At 39.4% G+C, this 18,990-nt stretch overlaps 1 protein-coding gene across 8 annotated transcripts in view; it reads left to right on the forward strand.

Annotated features, from left to right (window-relative positions):
- Positions 1-18,990, forward strand: part of astn1 (astrotactin 1) — a 306,946-nt gene continuing 287,956 nt past the window's right edge. For 3 of the 8 annotated variants that reach the window (XM_013139757.3, XM_013139761.3, XM_020041119.3), the window contains exon 1: positions 3-443. In XM_013139757.3, coding sequence (XP_012995211.1) covers positions 149-443 — 295 coding nt within the window. In that variant the 5' untranslated portion in view covers positions 3-148. Of the gene's footprint in view, positions 444-18,990 lie in introns of all 8 variants that reach the window. The other 5 variants (XM_013139747.3, XM_020041100.2, XM_020041102.2 and 2 more) reach the window with 3 other exon arrangements.

The raw sequence follows: 18,990 nt of genomic DNA on the forward strand, positions 1-18,990 counted from the left end.
CGAAATAAGAGGCGTGTATTTTCTGTATATAACAACCCGGAAATGTGTGCCTTGCCAGCGCATTTCCCTCGCTCCCTTCCTGCAGGCAGCCCGTATTGAAGTGAAGCTGGCTGAAACAGAAAGGAGAGGTGGATTCGAAGCAGCGGTGATGCCGGGTATGATGGGTCTGAGATTGCTTGTCTCGCTCGCATGGATTCTTGCCTTCAAAGCTGCTAATATTCATGGTTTGAATGCCGACGAAGACCAGTCCCAAGATATGGAATGCAAAATGAAAAGCGTCACCGTGTCGGCGTTGCCGTTTTTGAGAGAAAACGACCTGAGCATCATGCATAGTCCATCGGCCTCCGAGCCCAAGCTTCTGTTCTCCGTCAGAAATGATTTTCCGGGGGAAATTGTCGTCGTGGACGATCTAGAAAACACCGAGCTCCCCTTTTTCGTTCTAGGTGAGTTCGGATGATACACCCTCAATGTCCAGCATTCCCACTTGTCATGCACGTGCTTCATAAAATGTTTATTATCGCTGTGACACTAGGAGGCTGTATCAGCCAGGTCCATTATTGCACATGAGTTCGTTGTATAAAATACACACTAGGCCGGTATAAGATTCCTACAGTAAAGTCAGTGTACATTAGGCTACATATCGAGGTAAACATGACGATAATTAGACTATTTCAAATTCAAAATGGCACTGTATATATATATATTCAAAATGGCACTGTATATATATATATGCCATGTATATATATATACATGGCAAACATAAAATTATATAATGACTTATACAAATGAAATTACATAAGAATTCAACAACTACGTGCTGCCAATACTTTCACTGATAGCTGAAATTGCAGGCCGCGAGCGTATTGATGAGGGTACCGCTTGATCAAGTTACCAAATGTAATGCTATTTTGTAGACTATATTATCAACTGAGATTAATATTATACAGTAATAGTGTTTACATGAAGCGAGCAATAACAAGTGTAGGCTTATTTTACTACAACTAAGTTTACAATTCTCTAGAACAGTCTTTATAACACAGTGATTCCCAGTCCAAAAAGAAAATAAACAATACATTCAGTACTGTATTGTTCCATTTCACTTGCTCTCAAAGTTACTCAATTAAATGAATAATCATGTTTGAAGTTCTTCCATTCACATCATAAGGGAAAAAGAGCCACTTTTTTTTTTCTTCTCCTGAACTCTGTCGGCTGTCCGGTGCTGATTCCACAAAACAACTTTCTGACATACTTCTAAATAAGCCTTTGAATCCGCCTGTCCCTCCTCAAGGCCTGGCAGGACTGTCTGTGCTGCTAGGTAGTGTGATGTGGGACTAGGTATTCCCTATATAGTGCACTACACTGGCCTTGTTCAAAAATAAAGTTGTAGAAATTGTGATTGCTTTTTCTGTCCTATAAGTTCCACTTTGCAGTATCACTATGATGATAGGGGTGTCATGGCTTCACACATCCTGTACTTAGTTGAGTTGTTTTGCCAAATGTGGAGTTAAACGAACTGTGAGTTCAACAAACTATGCAAATGTGGGGACTCCCGGCAAATTTGTTCTCCCAGCAGTTTGATATAATTTTAACAGGGACACATGGATATTGTTTTAGTCTCCTTGTTTAACACTAAGAAAATTCGCTTTAGCATTGGTCCTGCTTTTTTATCAGTGATTTTTAGTTACAGGACAATTTTGAGAGTACGATTCAGTCATTATTTTGGTATATGTATGTTTACAGTAAGGATGAGTATCATTATAGTGTCCGGTAATTATCTGTGGTACAGACCATACTGTTGAGTGGATCTGTGATTACAGTAGCCTCTAACTTGTATTTAATTGCTATTGTATTACTTTCCTGTAACATAAGAACTTACTGCCAATTCAAATCAAATCAAATTTTTTAACTTTATTAATCACACAAAGGGACAAAAGATTTTTCTCCAGTAAGACACATACTCATGCAACCACTCAGCAAGTACTACATACTCATGTCCTCCAAATGATTGTTTTATGGTATTGTGATATTATGGTATTAGATATCAACCAGTGGTTTAAATTAACGTAGCACCTAGAAAACAGAGTTTACCATGTAACTTAAACCAATAAAACAAACTTTTAATGCTGGGAACTTAAACAAAAAAGCCTCAAGCTTTGGAATGCTTGGAACAAACGTTCAGTGCTTGGAACAAACAAATGTTTGAGCAAATTTTAAATCTTAAATTTTTACTAATTGGTCTGTTATGATATATCTTTCACTAGGTCATTCACATTTAAGACAATTTTCATTTATATCACATTGCTTATTCATACATGCCAATAACGATTTTAATATTTACCACAAGTCAACACTTTCGTAATAAGTGAGATGTTACTATATCTCTCTTTTCATTGATAGAAAGTAAGAAAACATGTTTTTGGGAACCAATATAAATTTAGTTTTATGCAAGTACTGCATAGACATTTTTGTTATTTCCATGGCAGGACATCTAGGAAATCTCATGTCCTATTGAAGGCTTAGAGTAATTTCACAATAAAGGAAGACAGTGTGTAGCTTACCTATTTGAGAAACCATTGCTAGAAAAACCATTGCTGTATCTAGAGAAATCATTGCTGTGTTTTGTCAATCAATTACTGCAAGGCTAGCCTTGATAGTTTAAATCTAATTGCTTTGTGGAAAACTAAATTGACTTCAACTAGCTAGATAACATGCTTGCTGGCAAGAACTCAAAGAAATAACTTTCTTGAAACTCACTACCCTTTAACAAACATTACCTTATGCTTCCCTTCAGTTAGCCACATTTTTAGCTTGCTTTATTGAACTAAGATTTATAAATCTGAAGATACCGAACAATAAGAGGAAGCCCAATGGCTAGCTAATGGGAAAATTGGAAGTGAGATTGAACTAGGACAATATTCTGATGATTTTTACATCCGTAAAACAACAGATGTTGTTTTTCTATACCCAGAAGTAGCATCTTCACCATAGAATGACTTAGCTGAGAAGACTTTATGAGGTGCAGGGAAGATTTTGTTATTGCACGTGTGTGTGCTTCACACAGTATTGCCTACCAGACCTTCATTCTACCTACAAGTACAATCATTATCATACATCAGTTAGTCATGAAATGTTGATGTTTGAAAGGGATTTTGATGACAAGCTGCACAATAGGCACAGTGCACTATTTAAGGACACATTTTTTTAACAACCAGCAGAGGTTGCAAGCTTGTGCTTGGCCTCTGCTCACCTTGTTCCTAGGTTCTGCCCACTATGTTTAACAGGATTTTGTGTAATTGCTAGCATAACAGGCTAAATACCTTAATTTCTGACTTTGTTGCCATGGCAGTTGCTACTAACTAGCTGGCTAACCAAACCCACATCAGATGGCAATGTTGATTGTAACCTAGCAAACTTTTAATATGACATGGCTTTCTAACAGCCATACTAGCTCATATTAGCTGGTACTGTAGCTTGTTTCAACTCAGATTTGCAAGCTGACATTTTGACTTCTGGTGCTAGAATTTGATGGAAGAATCTTTTATTATCTAGTGAAAAAATTCATGTAATTTGGCTGTCAAGAAACAGCTATATCTTTTAGAAAATGTATTTTCTACTGGATAATTCCTTTTAATGTAACTGTAGTATTCTCTATCTTTGATTCAATGTTTTATTATTTTGTTGTTATTCTATTTCTATTTTGCTATGTTTTATCAGTAATTTTTCTATAATGCAGATTTTTTTTTGAATAATTTCTGGTGCTATCATTTACCTCTCTGTAAATGTAACAATCTGCTGATGACGGATAATGCAAGTTCTTGTGCGGCTGTTTAGACATCAATGCAATATATTATCTCACAAAAGGACTGACGAGTTTATCCAAGCGCTGGAGTGCAAGGATTGAGATACAGAGAGTGGTTAGAGGATTGTCACAATCTTACTGTTTTTTATTCTATTGTATTTCTGTTTTGTTTTTTTCATTGTAAAGCACATCAAATTGCTTCTATGTATGAATTATACTATAGAAATAAACTTGCTTGCTTTCTTGCTTGCTAGTACAGTGACAAACCGGAAACAGTAATTACCCCCAAAAAACCTGCAATATGACGAACTCCCAAAATAAAAAAGCCTTTTTTGCAATTGTCTCCTGTCCAGACTATTGTGTCACAGCTCTCCCTGGCTGTGTGTACAATGTGAGCTTGTATTAGCAATACACAGGACAGAAGCATTCAGTAAAAAGTTGAATATTGTTTTAGACTATACTGTCTTTAATCTGTATACATTATACTTTTTACATATTATGATACTTTTAAGGCTTAAGTTAAGCCATATGGGATCAAAATACATGATTTGGTTTTATGTATTGTTTCGAATGCATTACCTGTCACAGTTTTAGGTATGCAGGATGCGTGAAGCAGGGGGATAATCAAACATTCCTTTATTATTTCTTTAACTCAAACTGATTACAAAGTAATAAAGAAGAGCGACAAATGTGAACTGACACACATAACGCAAACAATGGCCGACAAACCAAAAGGCAAACCAGGGTAACTTAAATAGGGTCCCTAATTCGAGACAACATAGGGCAGCTGCCTCTAATTGGGGACAATCTAAAGGCAACAAAAAGAGATGCCTAGAGGCACCTCTGCGGGCAGGCCCTAACTGAGACCCCAGGCGCATAGAGATGCCTAGAGACCCCCAGCCAGGACCTGAAATTACCAAAATATAGAAAACACAAATTCAGACCATTAATCATGTAGAAAATCACAATTCAGCAGAATTTTGGTAAATTACTTTCTCTTTTATATTATAAAATTAAATTAGAATATTTTGCAGATTTAACACTAATTAAATACATTTTTATTCCATGTTGTCACACAATAACACAAGGAAAGGTCCAAAGGCATTGAATCAACTACCTTTTCATAACTTCAGTTGTACATAGCTCTTTTTTGAATATAGATACTTTTCCAGGATAATTAATTTGCACATTGCATTGAATGGAGCTGCAAATCACTGTGTTTCAGTGGTAAGTTAGATTAAAGTTTTTTATCTACAGAGGTTTTAGAAATTCAAATGAAAATTGTATAAAATAAAAGAGTTGTTAATGTGTAGTCTGAGTTCTACTCTAAGCGTTTGCCTTTGGAGTCTGGGTTTGGTGTCAGTTTGCATAATCATATGAAGACTAGGGAGCTGTCTCTGAAAGAAAAGCAAGTAATTTAGATGTTAAAAGAAAATATGATCTTAGTTAGAACCATAGCAGTAGCAATAGCCAAATCAAAAGTTTGAACAAAATAAATCACAGGTGTATTCAGCAATCAGCAACGACCGGGTCAACTAAGGATCACAACAGCAGAAAAATGACAAGAGTTGTGATAAACAACCCTAAAATACACCAATCAGCTATAACATTATGACCACTGACAGGTGAAGTGAGTAACACTGATAATCTTGATATTATGGCACCTGTTAATGGGTGGGATATATTAGGCAGCAAGTGAATGTTCAGTCCTCAAATTTTATGGGTTAGAAGCAGGAAAAATGAGCAAGCATAAGGATCTGAGCGAGGACCCTCACAAGCTGGGGGAGGCAGTGTGATGCTTTGGGCAATGTTCTGCTGGGAAACCTTGGGTGCTGCCATTCATGTGGAAGTTACTTTGACACATACTACCTAAGCATGGCATGGCAATGGTATTCCCTGATGGCCTCTTTCACCAGGATAATGCACCCTGCCACAAAGCAAAAATTGTTCAGGAATGGTTTGAGGAACACAACCATTCACGGTGTTGACTTGGCCTCCAAATTCCCCAGATGTCAATCCAGTCGAGCATCTGTGGGATGTGCTGGACAAACAAGTCCGATCCATGGAGGCCCCACCTCGCAACTTACAGGACTTGCTACTTACAGGATCTGCTGCTAACATCTAGGTGCCAGATGCCACTGAACACCTTCAGAGGTCTAGTGGAGCCCATGCTTCGACAGGTCAGGGCTGTTTTGGCGGCAAAAAAGGGATCTACACAATATTAGGCGAGTCTACAATTTGCAGAAGCAGAATTTCGAAGGCTACACTGTAAGATGCAAACCTCAGCACCAAAAACAAAAAGGCCAGATAATAATTTGCAAAAGAATTATGATATTAGCCAGTACAGGGTATTTTGGACAGATGTGACAAAGGTGAACCTTTATCAAAGTGATGGGAATGCAAACCTGGAGAAAAAATGTGTATTACATTAGCTCAAATTGAAAATTAAGGGAATAGAATGATAGTTAAAATGACACATTCAATTTAAGAGTTACTACCTTACCATATTGAACTTTTCCCGCAATTTTGTTTCTGTCTCGAATCTGTGTGAGTCAAGTTTCTATGGCAACTTGCAAGGGGTCCTGCATGTCTGCTATCAGGGAGATGAGAGCAGGACGTGAGGAGAGAACTGCTTGTGTCATGGTAGTAACACAAGAGAGGATATAAACCTTACTGCAAAATACCAACTTCATGGAACTCTGAACAAAATGTAAACATTCAAATGTTTACATATTGCCTTCAGGAGGTAGTCAGATGCCTTCACTTTCTGCATATTTTGTTCAATCACTGTCTTCTTGAGGAATCATCTATCAGCTTTGAACACATGGATTTGGTCCATTTCTCTTGCAGATCCTCTCAAGCTCATTGTTCAAGTCCAGTCTTTGACTTGGCTACTCAAGGACATTCACAGACTTGCCCCAAAGCCACCCCAGCATTAGCTTGGCTGTGTGCTTCTGGTTGTTGTCTGGCTGTAAGATGAATCGTTGCCCCATTCTCAGGTCCATATCACACTGAATCAGGTTTTCGTCGAGGACCTCTGTGTATTTTGCTCTGTCCATCCCTCCCTTAATTCTGACCAGTCTCTCTGTACCTTCTGCTGAGAAGCATTCCCATATTATTATTCTCCTCCCACAATGCTTTACTCTAGGGAAGATTTTAACCAGGTTCTTTATGAAAACCAGACATAGCACATTGCATATGTTATAGAGGTTGTATTTTGGTCTCATCAGACCAGACCATCTTTTTCCTCATGCTTTCACGTTCCTTTAAGTGCCATTTGTCAAACTCCAGATGGCATGTCATATGCCTTATTCTCAGGATTGGCTTCCGTCTAACCACTAATATAAAGGCCTGATTGAAAGAGTGCTGCAGAGATGGTTGTAACTTTGGCAGGTTCTCTCATCTCAGCAGAGAAATTCTGAAGCTCTGTTAGGGTGAGGTGAAAATAATTTTGCACATCCAACTTGTTAGGTGCAAGACAGAAAAACAAATCCAAATAGAAAGGAATGTCTGCATCTTTGGTATGCTCCCCTGGTGAATTGATTCCAATGCATAAAAACAGACACTGTTTCGATTCAAATGGGATCTTTTTCAGGTCATACACCTTCAGTAAAACATACCTACATAAAAAACCTCTTTGAAAACAGTGTTGAACTAATCAGTGAACACTCCCAGTTGTCTATGAAAACGTATTAGTAAAAAGAAATACAGGTGCATCTAAAAAAAATTGAATATTGTGGAAAAGTAAATTTTTCGTCGTAATTCATATCAGAAAGTGACACCTTCATATATTCTATTTTCATTACATACAAAGTGAAATATTTCAAGCCTTTTTTGTTTGGTTCTTGTTGATTACGGCTTACAGCTCATGAACATCAAAAACTAGTATCTCAAAATATTAGAATAAAAAAATACTATACAGAAATGTCGACCTGAGAAGAGCACTAATCAGCTAATTAACACCTGCAAAGGTTTCCTAAGTATGTTAATTTATGCACTCGATGATTGTTTGGGGCTCCTTTTGCATGAATTACTGCATCAATGCCTCATGGCATGGAGGCAACCAGCCTGTGATACTGCTGAGGTGTTATGGAAGCCCAGGTTACTTTGATTGTCTATGTTGCTCGTCTATGTTGTTGGGCAGGGTTCAATATTAACGATGGTCCGCTGGCTTGGGGCCAGGAAGCCCTAACGTTGGTTCACTAGACAAAGACCGTCACTGGCCCCTGTGGGCCAGTGCTCAATTTCCCCATTTAAATTCATAGTATCGTATTAAAACATTTGCTTGTCATCTTTGTCACTCTTCCCGCTTCGATTGTCGCTTGTTAAAATGCGAGAAAAACTTCTCCCCCCTCTGTGTGGTACCTATGTCGTCTTTTTGACCAATAATATTCGATGGCTCGTCTGTTTTTACCAATCATATTTCATTGTGCATTCTAGAGCAGGACCCAAATATGTTATCGTACGAGGCAAAGCAAATGCGCTCAATTGTGCTTTCGTGGAAAGAACAGGTTACATGGGTCGAAAATGATTATGGCAAGGGACACGTATTGCCGTTCATGTTGTGTGTTCCCGATGAAAGCCGATAAGGCAGGGTAGTTTATTAAGGTAATGAACAACTATCGAAGGTGCTGCAGCATGTAATGTGTATTGCAGCCGAACGGGCTGTTGACTACCCCGTATGGAACCAAATTGATCTTAAATGTATTGACTGTAAGGAAAGAAAAACGTTACTGAAATATTTCACAGTATGAAAAAACTATAATTCAGTCGTAAAAAAAAAATTGGTTCAAGCGTGGAAAAAGTGTATGCTAAAATGGATTTTCGCGTCCGATCTTAAAATGTCTTCGTTCAAACACGTTTTTTCCACGTTCGCTTCTTCATCAATATCTGTGTCTGTGACATTGGCAAGAGTGACGTCGATGCAACCTGGGAATAACAGTTTATTATTTTGTTTAAATGTACACATTTAGCCTAGTTTATACAATTCTTAAAATCCTCTCCACATTGGAAAAGCAGTGCATGGAAAGGCTATGATTTTCACATTTATAATGATGTGATTCATGACTAATTGGGTGCGAGAATTCAATGCCCAGATAAAGCCCCGACTCCACGCCAATAGAGGCTCAAAACTTGGTTTTGAGAAAACATGATTTGAATGAAGGGGGGAAGAAATAATAAAGCGAATGTCGAAAAAGCATGTTTGGACGAAGACATTTTAAGATCGGACGCGAAAATCCATTTAATGATTTTAGCATACACTTTTACACTTGAACCAATTTTTTTTTTCATACGATTGAATTTTGTTTTTTCATACGATTGAATTTTGTTTTTTCATATTATATTTCACTTATGTTTTTCTTTTCTTACAGTCAATACATTTGAGCTCAATTTGGCTCCATAATCCCACGGCTGCACCAATGAACGTCCACCTGCAATTACAGAGATCATAGTTTCCTGTAGATCTTAACCAGGTTTGCACACACTGCAGCAGGGATTTTGGCCCACTCCTCCATACAGACATTCTCCAGATCCTTCAGGTTTCAGGGCTGTTGCTGGGCAATACAGACTTTCAGGTCTGGAGACTGGTTAGGCCACTCCAGGACCTTGAGATGCTTCTTACGGAGCCACTCATTAGTTGCCTTGGCTGTGTGTTTTGGGTCGTTGTCATGCTGGAAGACCCAGCCACGACCCATCTTCAATGCTCTTACTGAGGGAAGGAGGTTGTTGGCCAAGATCTCGTGATACATGGCCCCATCCATCCTCCCCTCAATATGGTGCAGTCGTCTTGTCCCCTTTGCAGAAAAGCATCCCCAAAGAATGATGTTTCCACCTCCATGCTTCACGGTTGGGATGGTGTTCTTGGGGTTGTACTCATCCTTCTTCTTCCTCCAAACCTGCCGTGTAGTTCTGGGCTGATCCCTCACCTTCCTCATGATCACTGATGCCCCACGAGGTGAGATCTTGCATGGAGCCCCAGACTGAGGGAGATTGAATGTCATCTTGAACTCCTTCCGTTTTCTAATAATTGCGCCAACAGTTGTTGCCTTCTCACCAAGCTGCTTGCCTATTGTCCTGTAGCCCGTTCCGGCCTTGTGCAGGTCTACAATTTTATCCCTTACACAGCTCTCTGGTCTTGGCCATTGTGGAGAGGTTGGAGTCTGTTTGATTGAGTGTGTGGACAGGTGTCTTTTATACAGGTAACAAGTTCAAACAGGTGCAGTTAATACAGGTAATGAGTGGAGAACAGGAGGGCTTCTTAAAGAAAAACTAACAGGTCGTCCAGGAACTACCTACCCACTTTGACCACATGAGGCCAGGCATTGTCCTGCACCAGGAGGAACCCAAGGCCCACTGCACCAGCATAAGGTCGGATGATGGGTGTGAGGATTTCATCCCAATACCTAACAGCAGTCAGGGTACAGTTGGCACGAGGAGGTCTGTGGGACCCTCCAAGGATATGCCTCTCCAGACAATCAAGCTGCATGGTGCTGGGCTGTAATCACAGGTCCCACTAGAAGTGTTGGACCTTCATGCCACCCTCATGGAGTATGTTTCAGACAGTTCAGTTAGAAACATGCACACCAGTAGCCTGCTGGAGGTCATTTTGTAGGGCTCTAGCAGTGTTCCTCCTGTTCCTCCTCACACAAAGGAGCAGATAACGGTCCTGCTGCTGGGTTGATGCCTTTCTATGGCCCTGTCCAGCTGTCCTTGTGTAACAGCCCGTCTCCTGATATCTCCTCCATGCTCTTGAACCTTACAGGGAGACACAGCAAACCTTCTTGTGACTATACGTATAGACCTGGAGGAGCTGGACTCCCTGTGCATCCTGAATGGGCTGCAGGTACCGCCTCATGCTGCCAGTAGTGACAAGACCCCTGCAAAACTAGAGAAGAATCAGTCAGGAAGGATAAGGAGAGAGAGCAGTGGTCTGTGGCCACCACCTACAAAACCATTATTTTGCCGTTGCCTCTCCAGTGCACCTGTTCAGTGCACATTTATTTGCACCAAAACAGGTGAAGTTGATTCATAATCGCTTTATACTTCCTAACTGAACAGATTGATATCCCTGAAGTTTAATTGACTAGGTATTACATGATGATACTGTGAATCACAGAATCTGTGATGTACTTTATATGTAAAGATACTGGCCCTCATTTATCATTCTTGCGTAGAAACGGGCGTATATGTTGGCGTAAGATTTTGCTTACACTCCTCTCACCGCCTGATTTATGAACCTGTGCGTACCTTTAAAATCTAGGTGTACGCAATACCTGCCCTTGATAAATGCCGCGGCTGAAAACGATCGTCATTAGAATAACACGCCCCTATATATTCAAGTCTCCGCTTCCCCCACACCCTCATTTTACGCCATGGACACACAGAAGACTGCAAAAAAGAGAAACTTCTCTGACGTGGAGATTGAGACGATCACCAGGGAGTTAGAAAGAAATAAAATTGTTTTATTTGGCAGTTTAAAAAGTGGAATAAAAGGCGCCCACATAAACAAAATATGGACCCAAATTACAAGTGCTGTTAATAGTGTGGGGGTTGAGAAGCACACTCCAGTAGAGGTAAGAATGTTTTATTGCTTAATACAAGTTAAGCATTAGTTTTCTTTATTGCTTAATATAGACCGATCAAGTTAAGCAGTTTTCTTGTTTATTGTAGGTGAAAAAAAGTGGTCTGATTCAAAGATCGCCACAAAGACGCGCGTCTCGGCACTAAAGAGGAGCCAGACTGGGGGAGGCCCACCGGATCCAAGTCTCCAGCTGACACCGAACAAGGAGCGTTATAAAGATGTTCTTATGAAGCTGTTTGGATGAGCAAATGATCACAATGCATTTTACAGCACGCGTTTGAAACAATTAGCATTTCATTTCGTATCACGTCACATGTATTGGGGTGTTCAGTAATGATGATGATGTGATGTGGAGTACCATTCATTCACATTAATAATTGCATGACAATTTGTAATATTCGTCTTATTATTTTATGATTTTTATTATTAATGACGTTTATTGTTATTTAGAAGAAGAATGTCGTTTTTATTATTATTATTTAAAAGAAGAATGTCATTTTTATTATTTTGTCAGTCTGAATTATATTTTGGTCATTAAAAGCCTTTTATTACTGAACCCAGTACGTGCGCAACTGCCGGGCCTAACCCTGAAACGTCATGTAAACTAAATCTTTTAGTTTGTCAGTGCGTTAGGATCAAAACGTGCGTACACCACCTCCTGAGCTGGCGTAGGATTTGAGAGTGCCGTACGCCAATGTCCATATTGATAAATCTCAAAGTCACCGTGGTTTTGGGTGTACGCCAGGTGTACGCTGGAAATTTGGTGTACGCACTTTTGATAAATGAGGGCCACTGTGTGTGTGTATATACACTCTCCTCAAGGATTATTAGGAACACCTGTTCAATTTCTCATTAATGCAATTATCTAATCAACCAATCACATGGCAGTTGCTTCAATGCATTTAGGGGTGTGGTCCTGGTCAAGACAATCTCCTGAACTCCAAACTGAATGTCAGAATGGGAAAGAAAGGTGATTTAAGAAATTTTGAGCATGGCATGGATGTTGGTGCCAGACGGATCGGTCTGAGTATTTCACAATCTGCTCAGTTACTGGGATTTTCACGCACAACCATTTCTAGGGTTTACGAAGAATGGTGTGAAAAAAGGAAAAACATCCAGTATGCGGCAGTCCTGTGGGCGAAAATGCCTTGTTGATGCTAGAGTTCAGAGGAGAATGGGCCAACTGATTCAAGCTGATAAAAGAGCAACTTTGACTGAAATAACCACTCGTTACAACCGAGGTATGCAGCAAAGCATTTGTGAAGCCACAACACGCACAACCTTGAGGCGGATGGGCTACAACAGCAGAAGACCCCACCGGTACCACTCATCTCCACTACTAATAGGAAAAAGAGGCTACAATTTGCACGAGCTCACCAAAATTGGACAGTTGAAGACTGGAAGATTGTTGCCTGGTCTGATGAGTCTCGATTTCTGTTGAGACATTCAGATGGTAGAGTCAGAATTTGGCGTAAACAGAATGAGAACATGGATCCATCATGCCTTGTTACCACCGTGTAGGCTGGTGGTGGTGATGTAATGGTTTGGGGGATGTTTTCTTGGCACACTTTAGGCCCCTTAGTGCCAATTGGGCATCGTTTAAATGCCGCGGCCTCCCTGAGCATTGTTTCTGACCATGTCCATCCCTTTATGACCACCATGTACCCATCCTCTGATGGCTACTTCCAGCAGGATAATGCACCATATCACAAAGCTCGAATCATTTCAAATTGGTTTCTTGAACATGACAATGACTTCACTGTACTGAAATGGCCCCATCAGTCACCAGATCTCAACCCAATAGAGCATCTTTGGGATGTGGTGGAACGGGAGCTTCGTGCCCTGGATGTGCTTCCCACAAATCTCCATCAACTGCAAGATGCTATCCTATCAATATGGGCCAACATTTCTAAAGAATGCTTTGAGCACCTTGTTGAATCAATGCCACGTAGAATTAAGGCAGTTCTGAAGGCGAAAGGGGGTCAAACACAGTATTAGTATGGTGTTCCTAATAATCCTTTAGGTGAGTGTATATATATGTGTGTGTGTGTGTGTGTGTGTGTGTGTGTATATATATATATATATATATATATATATATATATATATATATATATATATATATATATATACATACAGTGGATATAAAAAGTCTACACACCCCTGTGAAAATACCAGATTTTTGTGATGTAAAAGAATGAGACAAAGATAATTCATGTCAGAACTTTTTCCACTTTTAATGTGACCTATAATGTGAACAATTCAATTGAAAAACAAACTGAAATCTTCGAGGGATGTTCAACTGCTTATAGGCTATTTAGGGGGCCAAGCAACGAAGTTGCTGGAACCCTGTTATGTTTGTACATTTTATTATTTTAATTATTCTCCTGGGCCATTTTCAGAGGGCCATAGCTCGGTCCCCTCTGGCTCAAAACGCTCCAAACTTGCCTGATTGTAGACGGCCAAGGTCTGAAGGACCTTTAATCCCAAATGGAATATCCATTTGAAGTCCATTAATCCCAAATGGAATATCAAACAGCTACAAAACTAATCGTACTAGTACATGTGTCTCTCAAGAATGGACAGAAAAAGTCCCATACGGAAATACCTCTATAAACATCACTGATGTTTCTCACGATTTTGCCGTTAATATAAACACCCTTTAACGACATCTCCTCCGAAACCACTCAACAGATTTGGTTGACAATTGGTGTAAAGGACCACTGGACCTTTTTCTTTTGATAGTTATATAAGAAAAGTTGATATCTCAAACAATATGGCCTCCATTTTGACTTCTGTGAAAAACACATTAACAACATCTCCTCCAAGACTGCTGAACGGATTTGCATGCCGTTTGGTGTGAAGGATCTTTGAACCATTATCTTTAAATGTTACATAAGGAAAGTTGATTTCTCAAACACTATGGCCGAAATCAGCAAATTATTTTGAGCTGGGCGGGTCTATGACTTTAGACATCCATTAAACCCAAATGGAACATCAAACAGCTACGAAACGAAACATACTCGTAAATGTGTCTACTAGGAATGGACAGGAAAACACCCATGCTATGTGATTTTCAGCCTTCACACAACAATACTTACCTGAAATACCATGATTTAAATTTATTTGCGAGAATATTTGTATTACGTGACCTGTTTTATACTGTCATTGTTTTCCAAAGAAAGGAACCAGCCATGGAGTGATTGGAGTCATTGATTTCATTATAAGTAGGGTCTATAGCTATTAGCTAGCCATCTATAATGATATTTGTACAACAGTACACTTTAGTTCCGTCACAAACGTTTTGTTGCCCACTTTATCTCAGCAAAATTGTAATGGCTGGGGTAAAATATTCATTTGGAGAGGATAGAGAGCTGCCAGTACCACCAGTAGCCCCTGTGGTGTAGTGGGGACATCCCTGTTCTTCAATATTCAGACCATGGTTTGATTCCCCTTTGAGATGTTCCAAGTATTGTATTTCAGAAATGTATAGCCACTCTGTACTTTTCAGCCTTCACACAACAACAATATATCCCCTCTGTAATACCATTATTCTCATATGTTTCGCATAATTTCTGGTTTCAAGGTCTTTTTGTTTTGTTTTGATTTCCTCTCCTTTGATTGGGCATCCTGACTACTAGCGGCATTGGGCATTTCTAAATAGCAAAACATTTCTCTAGTGAAAGCATGCAGTAATATGCTTCCTGTGCCCTGCTTGGCCCCCAGAAACGCTGCTCGCAGCTTTAATCCTATTTGTTTTCTAATGCCTCTTAATGTGATAATAATCTAAAAGTAATTCAAAGTAATCAGATTATGTTACTGATCTAAAAGTGATGTTACTGATTACAAATGTTGACAGGTAACTTGTAACTGTAACGGATTATAATTTAATAGTAACCTACCCAACCCTGCACTTAAGTAGGGTTCTCACATATTAGCTAGCGAGCAAACAGAAGCAATCTAGCTAGAACCTATTCCATTTATGTGGCATCTTCAAATTTTTAAGATGCAATCTCAGCTTTCGTCAGTTTATTCCATGTTTTGCATGCAGCTGTAGTGCTTCGAAGTCCTTGTGATAAGGTTAGCGATAAACTGAACTCCTAACTGAACAGTTCACTCTTTACCAGATTGGCTATGTTTTGCAGCACTACTTTTGGTGTCCCCCTAAGGAATTGCTTTTTAAAAATGTGATGTAATTATCCCCTCCAATATTATCACATCATATTTTCGCACCTGGGGAGCGGTTCACCACTGTGAAAGTCTGCTCGGGCAAATAGTGCAACAATTTAGTTATAAGGTTTCTCAACCTAAAGTTGCAAAGAGTTTGGGGATCTCATCGTCTACGGTACATGATATCATTAAAAGTTTCAGAGAATCCGGAGAAATTTAAGTATGCAAGAGTCAAGGCCGAAAACCAATATTGGATTGCTTTGATCTTCGGGCCCACAGATAGCACTACATTAAAAACAGACACGATTCTGTGGTGGAAATAACTGCATGGACTCAGGAACACTTCCAAAAACCATTGTTTTTTTAACACAGTACATCGCTGCATCCACAAATGCAAGTTAGAACTCTACCATGAAAATACGAAACCATATATATACAACATCCAGAACTTCTTGCTAGAAATTCTATATCAAGCAAGAATGGGAAAACATTTCACTTTCAATACTACAGCAATTGGTCTCCTCAGTTCCCAAATGCTTACAGAGCATTGTTAAAAGAGGTGATGCAACACAGTGGTAAACATAGGGATTAATGATTTGCGCATCATTGGATTCTGTTGGTTCCCAGTTCAGATTGAAACAACCAGGTGAGGGTAGCACCCAGCCAATTAGTGACCTTATTAATCAATCAAGTAAAAAAATTAACAGTGAATACCTGCAGATGGTCGGCCCTCCATGGAACCAGTTCGACACCTGTGTTCTAGAGGTTCCTTGAGAGTCAACAATAATTGTTCAAGCTTAAATTATCCAGAATAGCAATTCCTTATTTACAATATGAACAGTAATGAATTGCTAGGAGAGATTGTTGTCGCAGGCACTTTTTCAGTAGAGTACTGTATGTTATGAAATGTATTTGGAATAGGGCTATTATATCATTATATCAATTCAGTCAAGTCACGAACATGATCAGTCTAGTAAATCACTTCTCCTGTCTCCATCCCGCTCCTGTTGACTATTGACCGACCTTTGTCCACTTTCTAAATTCTGTCATCAAAAGAGTGCACTGTACATTTTTGGAGAATGGAACAAGTGTCTTACAAAAGTGTAATGACATCCAATGACATTCGTTCTGCTGCACCTGTAGCATGAATTGATGCATCCACTTCATGACCTCTGACTGACACTTAACTGTATCTCCTCTATTCTTGGCCACTGTTTTCATCAAACCACAAAGCATTTGAGGGTACACTGCTCATTACATATCAGCTCATTTGAATGCACCTGACATACAGCTCTGGAAAAAAATTGAGACCCCTGCACCTTTTTCTTTCCTTTGCAAAAAATTGGAAAAGAAAAGTTGAGTGAGGAACAGAAGCGATATTTACTTTTTTGAAGCATTTCATTATAATCATTTGGATTCTTGTTTTATAGGTTCTCAATAATCACACAGTTTATTTTGTCGGGATTCCTTACTGGAACTTACCAGCTTACTTTGCCTCTATACCCCTACTTAGTTTCTGCATCTCAAAAAGAGCCCATAGTCAAAAGTAGTACTATATTTGAAATAATGTGCAGTTTTTTTCAAACATCCCCAGTCTTTTCATATAAGGAAATGTGTGCAATTTAGGATATATAGGGAAAAGTGTTGCATTTTGGATATAATCTTATTTCAAATTTACCCTATAGGCTATAGAGCTGGAATGTAACTTGGTCCTTAGATTCGCTAACAAACTAACCCTTTGGGAAAGAGATTGTTCAGTATTTACTCTGGCAGTTACTGATCGTCCCCATATGCTGGAAGGCATCCCATGCAGATGCTGATACATTAAGTCTTTGTTAATATGGAATAATGGAGTCATGTGGTATAGCTTACCTCTGGGGAATAAACCTTAATTCACACTGTCCTCTCATAATGAACATGCAGGGGGATTTAAATGAATACATATGCGACACATTACTGAGAGCAATTGCATAGTTAAGCATGCACCCTAAGATATAAATCAAATAATCTTAGTCCATAGTTAACTCACCATCCCAAAGTTGTGGCAATAAACCAGTTGGCGTTTATGGATTATTGCTTTTTTGTCGTAACTATCCACTTGTTCCATTAATTAGTAGTGACCCTGCTATTCTGGCCATGTTTGCAATCTCCGTAGTAGGCAGCATGTACTGTACCTGCCAATGTATTGATTCAGTTTAAAATGCTGGAAAAAAATAACTTTTGGATAGCAATAGCAATGAGATATCAATCTTACCATGACAATATTTTCTGCAGAGGCTTAAATGTTGTCAACTTCCTGATGAATGCTCCTTCAGGTGTTTACCTCCCCATGACTATTAATACTTCATGTGTCCTTATTAGTAATGCAGTGTTGGCAGAACACATGCAAGAGTTTCAAGCTATTTTTAATTGGATAGAACAGGTTCCCTGGTAATATTGCCCAGGAAGTTACCGCTCATATTGACCGACATGCAGGGACAAGCACACAATTCAATTTAATTCAATAATTGCTTTGTTGACATAAATGGCTGGTTGTAAAGAAAGTATAACAACACTGTACACTTTCAAAGGCTTTTAATTGGTGTGGTGAACATTTGATAACATTGCCAATGCCGTAAGTTACAACACATTTGAAGTAAAACCCACAAACACATTTCAAAAATAAAATTCAAATCAAGTGTTCATACCTGTCCAGGCTGTTTGTTAATGTCAGGGGACAGCATCCTTGGAAGAGCAATTCTTTCAACAATAAAAAATGAATGTAGTGTTGAGGATGATGCACAAGATATTGAGCTGCAAAGCAGCAGTATGTGATATTAAGCAACATGGATCGCAGTCAGTTTATATTACTACCATTTGACGTTTAGAGCCACAGACAGTGGACTGGACACAGCAGCTGCCTAGTGAAGTAGCAGGGGCAATCAAATCTAGTTCATTAAATTCATTAAATATTATGCAAAATATTCCACTTTTTTATTGAAATATCTACAGAGAAAGGACATGTTATTCTCGAGAGACTTATTGAGTAGGTTACCTACTGATATCAATAGAATAGATTATACAAAACAAAATGTTTAATTGTGATCAGTATGTATTATGTTTTAACTAAAACTAAGTTTTGTTTGTTCATTTAATAGATTTTATAATCTCTCCTTGAACTGCCACCTTAACGTGGTGGAGGGGTTTGAGTACCCGAGTGACCCTAGGAGCTATGTTGTCTGGGGCTATATGCCCCTGGTAGGGTCTCCCAAGGCAAACAGGTCCTAGGCGATGGGTCAGACTAAGAGCGGTTCAAAAACCCCTTAATGAAGAAGAAAATTGTGTGTCCTGTGACGTCGCCCGGCATGGCGCAGCCGGGGCCCCACCCTGGAGCCAGGCCCGGGGTTGGGGCTCGTTCGCGAGCGCCTGGTGGCCGGGCCTTTCCCCATGGGGCCCGGCCGG

The sequence above is a fragment of the Esox lucius genome, chromosome 3 (assembly GCF_011004845.1).
Source record: "Esox lucius isolate fEsoLuc1 chromosome 3, fEsoLuc1.pri, whole genome shotgun sequence".
NCBI classification, from domain to species: domain Eukaryota; kingdom Metazoa; phylum Chordata; class Actinopteri; order Esociformes; family Esocidae; genus Esox; species Esox lucius.